The 7,012-nt window shown below is 48.6% G+C and overlaps 1 protein-coding gene across 2 annotated transcripts in view; it reads left to right on the top strand.

Moving 5' to 3' along the window:
- Positions 1–438: 438 nt before the first annotated feature.
- The window catches only part of LOC127008727 (dorsal-ventral patterning protein Sog-like), a 172,187-nt gene continuing 165,613 nt past the window's right edge, over positions 439–7,012 (top strand). The window contains exon 1 of one of the 2 annotated variants that reach the window (XM_050881084.1): positions 439–2,262. In XM_050881084.1, the coding sequence (XP_050737041.1) occupies positions 1,914–2,262 (349 nt within the window). In that variant the 5' untranslated portion in view covers positions 439–1,913. The remainder of the gene's footprint in view (positions 2,263–7,012) is intronic. The other variant, XR_007761276.1, reaches the window with a different exon arrangement.

Raw genomic sequence — 7,012 nt, 5'->3', positions numbered from 1 at the left:
GATTTTGAGCTACACTTATGTAATGAAATGTGTGTGTGTGTGTGTGTGTTTGTGTGTGTGTGTGTGTACCAGTTATTTCCTCAGGTACACACGCACATCATTTACGTACACGTGCGTTTACTACACGTGGAAGAAGTGTACATATCGTTTTGTGTGTACGTAAAGATAGGGGTGGTGAGAGAGAGAGAGAGAGAGAGAGAGAGAGAGAGAGAGAGAGAGAGAAAGAAAGGTCTGGGCATGCAGGGCGTAAGATATGCAAGTCAGAAGGCGGCTCGGCGGACAAACTTTGAGAGCAGAACAAGTAGACAAGCAGGGAGGGGGCGGCGGGGCGGGGGTGGCCGGCGCCGGGCGGGGGGCGGGGGCGGCTGGCAGCGGGCGAGGCGGGGAGGGCGGGAGGCCGGGGGCGAGGGAGGGCCAGCCAGGCAGCCAGCAGAGGAGGGGAAGCGAGAGAAGCAACGTCGGGACGGGCCGCCAGTGTAGTGTGGGCAGTCGGAGCGATAGAACGGAGCGCCACAAGTAGCGAGCATCATGCGTGTGCCAGTCGTGACCACCAGTCCCCCGAGCCCCTTGCCGCTCCCCCAAGTCCCCGCCCGCAGCCCAGCCCCCGTCAGCCCCGCCCCTGCCCCAGACATGTGACTCTCTGGCGCCGTAAGTCACCTGTTCGTCCGCCTCACTCACGTGTGCGAAGTTTCCATAGAGCGCGTGGCTCGCCCCAGGTGAGCCCAGGGGATCCCCCGGGCTCGGCCGGCTGCCCAGGTCACCGCCGAGCCGTGCGAGGAGCCGCAGGTCACTTGCCTCACCTTGCTGGCAGCTAGGTCACCGGAGAGCCACTCTCCCTGCCCCCGAGAGCCACCGCGAGCCACATACCGCCCCGGGAGCCAGGTCTCTCCAGACAGCGCTGGCAGCCCGGCCGCGCCGGGACGTGCCGCCCGTCAGGTCAACAGCAGCAGCAGGCGCCGCGAGGTGTCAGGGGGTCAGCGCGTCGCCGTGCAGGGCGCCACAGGCCAGTGGTCACAGCCTCGCCCGGCGCCTGACCTCTCCTGGACCAGCCAGCCGGCAGCCTTGACCCTCGAGGCCCCGCCGCCACAGCTCATTAAGGCGGCGCTCCATGCTGCCTCAGCCCCGCGGCAGCCACCCCGCCGCCGGGAGGCGCTGAGCAGGAGGGGAGCAGTAGGCGAGCAGGGCCGCCAGCAAGGCAAGGCAGCAGCTGCAGCGTGTGTGGCAGTGTTGGTGTTGGTGTTGGAGGTGTTCTTGGTGGTGGTGGTGGTGGTGGTGGTCTAGGGTTACAGGCAGCAGCGGCACACCTCCAGTCGCCCCCACAACTGTGTCCCAGCACGTGGGTCCCCCCCCCGCCCTTCCCCGTCCCGTGCCGCCTACCCCCCCCTACCCCTTACCCGGACCCCTGCGGTGGCAGTGCAGATAGTGAAGTGCCAACTCGTGGCGTGTGGCTGCGGGGCGGAGTGAGCCGCGGAGAGGTGTGGCGCGGCGGGTGGCTGGCCCCCGGAGGCCCCCACGTGAGCACCCGCCGAAGGGGCCGTACCGCCACCTGTGAACCCCGGCACGACACAAACAGTGCGTGTGTGTGTGTGTGTGCGTGCGTGAGAGAGAGAGAGAGGCCGCGGCGTCCGTCAACACCGCCGCCGCCGACCAAACCAGTCGCAGCCAAGGTCTGCCTCCCGTCTGCCTAACATTTGTGTAGCGGCGCGTGCGACAAGACCTTACAGTTATCCCGCGATCTGCCGCCCAGCGTGACCCCGAGGCGGCCCGCACACGCCCTTCACGCTCGCCCCCCCTATGGCCGCCGCCGAGGAGCGAGATAAGAGGCGGCGAGAAAAATAACGACTCGGCGGGAGGAGGAAAAGTGATTAAGGACTCGGGATCCTTATTAATCAGTGATCTTGACCATCCCAACCATGAGGTGGAGTAGGCGTGGCGGAGGAGGAGGAGGAGGAGGGGAAGAAGGAGGAGGAGGAGTAGGAGGAGGAGTAACAACAACAACAACAGCAACAACAACAAGAGCAACAGCAACAGAAAGAAGAGGAAGAGTAAGAAGCAGATCCTGGTGGTGGTGGCGACCCGCGGCCCTACTGGTGGCGGTCCTGGTGGTGATGGAGTTATTGGTGGTGGTGGAGTCGACGCCCCTCCCCAAGCCCAAGGGGAGGGGGGCTGCCCGGGGGGAAGATGAGGCCGCCGGGGGGAGAGGAAAAAGTCTTCGCCTCAACGCCAAACACGAATGGAGAAAAAGACACAGGAAATCATCAGGTGAGTGCGTGCGTGCGTGCGTTCGTGTGTATGTGTGTGTGTGTGAGGGAAAGGGTGAGTGAGTGAGTGTTTGAGTGTGTGAATAAGTGTGTGTGTGTGTGTGTGTGTGTGTGTGTGTGTGTGTGTGTGTGTGTGTGTGTGTGTGTGTGAGGGAAAGGGTGAGTGAGTGAGTGTTTGAGTGTGTGTGTGTGTGTGTGTGTGTGTGTGTGTGTGTGTGTGTGTGTGTGTGTGTGTGTGTGTGTGTGTGTGTGTGTGTGTGTGTGTTTACCTGGATGACATATAACACCTATGTATTTCTCTCTCTCTCTCTCTCTCTCTCTCTCTCTCTCTCTCTCTCTCTCTCTCTCTCTCTCGAAATAGATAAAAATAGAAATAAATAAGAAAAAGCGTGAATATGAGAGAGAGAGAGAGAGAGAGAGAGAGAGAGAGAGAGAGAGAGAGAGAGAATGTGTATCATTTTAAACTTTATGGCATTTCAGAAATATAAATGATTTGGAGTGTGTGTGTGTGTGTGTGTGTGTGTGTGTGTGTGTGTGTGTGTGTGTAAAAACGATAGTGTATTATGATAAGAGTGGAGAGAGGGAAAAAGAGCCCTCCTCCTCCTCCTCCTCCTCCTCCTCCTCCTCCTCCTCCTTTTTATTCTTATTCTTAATCTTTGCTTATCATTCACTTTTATCTTGTTTTTCTTATTGATTATTGTCCTATTTCTATTTCTAGTACCAGAGTAGTAGTAGTAGTACTAGTAGTAGTAATAGTAGTAGTAGTGGTAGTAGTTTTTGATATATGTTGTCCACTATTTTTTTCCTTCTTCTTCTTCGTCTTCTTCTTCTTCTTCTTCTAATTGTATCATCAGTAACTATAACCTCAGTGTTCATATCCTCCTCCTCCTCCTCCTCCTCCTCCTCTATCATTGCACTTTTATTTATTTGCAAGTTTTTCTTCTCACGCAATACAGAGAGAGAGAGAGAGAGAGAGAGAGAGAGAGAGAGAGAGAGAGAGAGAAGGCGAAAGAATGAATGAATGGAAGAAAATATTACACACAAGGATGAAGTCACCCATAAATAAAGAGAGAGAGAGAGAGAGAGAGAGAGAGAGAGAGAGAGAGACAGGTTCTGAAGTTCAATAGGGACCTCATAATTACCTTGCTCCAGACCTTCATTATAGCGCCATGACATCAAACACGCATTTAGAGAGAGAGAGAGAGAGAGAGAGAGACCCCCTACTTGTATTTAGCGTGAGAAGTGGATGCTGTGTTGTTCTCTCTCTCTCTCTCTCTCTCTCTCTCGGTGTGATAAAGCCATTAGCTCTCTCTCTCTCTCTCTCTCTAATAATCTCTCTCTCTCTCTCTCTCTCTCTCTCTCTCTCTCTCTCTCTCTCTCTCTCTTTATGCATCTTCTGCTTTTTTTTATTGCGAAGGAAAGAATAGTGAAAAAGTAGAGACATATGAGGATTAGGAGGAGGAGAAGGAGGAAGAGGAGGAGGAAGAGGAGGAGGAGGAGGAGGAAGAGGAGGAGGAAAAGGAGATGACGAGTAGCAGGTCTAGCTGAAGGAAGTTTTGGAGTAGGAGTGTGAAGAGGGAAATGAGAGAGAGAGAGAGAGAGAGAGAGAGAGAGAGAGAGAGAGAGAGAGAGAGGTTGATTAAGTGGAAACGAAAGCACTCTTCAGCCAATCATTTTCATAGAACTTATCTTACTACTACTACTACTACTACTACTACTACTACTACTACTACTACTACCACTACTACCACTACTACTACTACTACTACTACTACTACTACTACTACTGCTACTACTACTACTGCAAGTCGTACCCAAGCTGTAGTTCAATTAGTCGCTCCACCTACGCCAAAACCATCCCAAAGGTAGTAATTTCAAGATTATGTAAATAAGTAAAAAAAAAAAAAAAGGAACGAAAATTAACCTGGGAGTCGTTTTGAGATTATGTAAATTAAACAAAAGAAAAAAAACAAAAAAACAAAAAACAAATCGACATTCTGAAAACTTGTATCGGACGGGTTTTAAGAAGCTTCGTAAGTTTTGCCTTCACCCCATTACCTACAAATGAGATTATAATGAAGATAGATAACACTGATTGCCGCCAAATTAATCACATAATGAGATGAGGCGAGCGTGCACTGTTACCCACCCACACACACACACACACACACACACACACACAGCTCAGGATACCCTTTTTTTTTTGCCTAGTGGTCAGCCCCCAAACTGCGTCTTAGACAGGGTTAGGGAGAGAAAATCAGGAAGTGTATCTCTCTCTCTCTCTCTCTCTCTCTCTCTCTCTCTCTCTCTCTCTCTCTCTCTCTCTCTCAAAATTTGCATTAATAACATAAGAACATAAGAGTCTGCAAGAGGCCGGTAGACTTGTACAAGGCAGCTCCTTTGAACCTAAGCTCCCGTGTATCTAATCCCACTTAATATCGCTGTTCATGAATTTATCTAATCTATTTTTTAATGTAGAACTGTTTTGGCACTCACCACATGACTGCTAAGCCTGTTCCACTCATCCACCACCCTGTTAGCAAACCAAATTTTGCCTATGTCCCTGTTGAATCTGAATTTATCCAGTTTAAACTCATTACTTCGTGTCCTACCCGGTTCTCTTACCAACAAAACCTTATGAATATCTCCCTTATTATAGCCCATCATCCATTTATTAACCTCGATCATGTCTCCACGCACCCTTCGGCTTTCTAGGGAATGCAAATTTAACTGTCTGAGTCTTTCCTCGTTTCTTTTTTCTTATTGTTTCTCTCTCTCTCTCTCTCTCTCTCTCTCTCTCTCTCTCTCTCTCTCTCTCTCTCTCTCATACATATTAATCGTGTTTATTTAGCTTCTGCATTAATTTCTCAAGATTATTTTTTTACTCTTAACTGCGTCTTAAATATCAGTTTAAAAATAATGGTGTCAGGGTATCGCTTCTGTATCAGCTATATGAATTTGATATTACACGCCCACTATTTTATTTTAGTATTCCATTATACTTAACTTCATGCGAGGACTGATGCTACGGAGATGAACACTGAGGCCACGTTCACCTACAGCATATGCCTTAAACTTTACTTCTGCATTAGACCAAAAAGCTTAAGAATGAGGTGAAGAAATAGGAGAAGGAGGAGGAGGAGGAGGAGGAAGAAAGAAAGATAGGGAAGTGTATAGAGGAAGAGGAGGATATTATGAAGAAGAAGAAGAAGAAGAAGGAGGAAGAGAAAAATGAGGAAAGAAAGATAGAGAAGTGTATAGCTATAAGACAAAGGTGAGGGTTGTATGAGGAAGAAGAAGAAGGAAGAGAAAAATAAGGAAAGAAAGATAGAGAAGTGTATAGCTATAAGAGAAAGGGGAGGATTGTATGAAGAAGAAGAAGGAGGAAGAGAAAAATGAGGAAAGAAAGATAGGGAGGAGTATAGCAATAAGAGAAAGGGAAGAATTGTATGCAGAAGAAAAAGGAGGAGGAGGAAGATGAGGAAAGAAAGATAGAGAAATGTATAGCTATAAGAGAAAGGGAAGGAGTAAGGGAAGGAATGGATGAAGGAGGAGAAGGAGGAAGATGAGAAAGATGAGGAAAAGAAAGACAAGGAAAAGTAGGAAAAGAGAAAGGAAGAGTCAGGTCAAAGGTCATTTCTGTTATTACTTTTTCCTTCCTTCCTTATTTCTTTTCCTCCTACTTTTCCTCTTTTTCTTCCTTTCCTTCCAGTTTTTCCTCCGCCTCTGCTATAAGTTGCACCATTTTTACCGAGAGAGAGAGAGAGAGAGAGAGAGAGAGAGAGAGAGAGAGAGAGAGAGAGAGAGAGAGAGAGAGAGAGAGAGAGGTACAACACACACACACACACACACACACACACACACACACACACACACACACACACACACACACACACACACACACACACACACACAAACGTACACACTAGAGAAAGTCGTGGCATCAAGGGAAGAGCCAGAGGGTGCCAGGGAATGTGTGTGTGTGTGTGTGTGTGTGTGTGTGTGTGTGTGGCCCCCTGGCGTGGGTTTTAGTGTGTAGGGTAACAATTACACACACACACACACACACACACACACACACACACACACACATGGATTGTTTGTAAATGTTTGGCCCTATCCTTTCCCCTCTCTCTCTCTCTCTCTCTCTCTCTCTCTCTCTCTCTCTCTCTCTCTCTCTCTCTCTCTCTCTCTCTCTCTCTCTCTCTCTCTCTCTCTCTCTCTCTCTCGTATATTCTCTCAGGTTGTTTTTACTTCACCTAATTTTTCGTCAACAAATTTTCCTTCATGTTTCTTTCTTTCTTTTTCCTCATTCTAACTTTTTTTCTTCTTTTCTTCTTTTCTTCTTTGTCTTCTTTCCCTTCTTCATCGTTATCATTTTCCCTTTTTTTGTTTTCCTATTTTTTGTCTGTCCTTTCGCCATTCTTTTCCTTCTCTATCTCTTTTTTCTTTCCTCCTTTCTTTTCTATTCTCTTCTCTCTCTCTCTCTCTCTCTCTCTCTCTCTCTCTCTCTCTCTCTCTCTCTCTCTCTCTCTCTCTCTCTCTCTCTCTCTCCTGACTCGCCTTGTCACAGGAGAATATAACTTTTAATTTTTTTCCTTCTATTTTTATTTTCCCGTTCCCCTCTCCTCGTCAAACCCTTTTTTTTTGCCTCTTCTTTTCTCCTTGCTCCTCCTTTTCCTCCTCCTCCTCCTTCTCCTCTTAATCTTCCTCCTCCTCACCACTTAGTCCTTTTCCTGTACCTTATCCTG

The sequence above is a fragment of the Eriocheir sinensis genome, chromosome 38 (assembly GCF_024679095.1).
Source record: "Eriocheir sinensis breed Jianghai 21 chromosome 38, ASM2467909v1, whole genome shotgun sequence".
In the NCBI taxonomy this organism is placed as follows: Eukaryota; Metazoa; Arthropoda; class Malacostraca; order Decapoda; family Varunidae; genus Eriocheir; species Eriocheir sinensis.
Note: the sequence above shows the minus strand (reverse complement) of the source record. Positions and strands in the feature narration are given on the sequence as shown.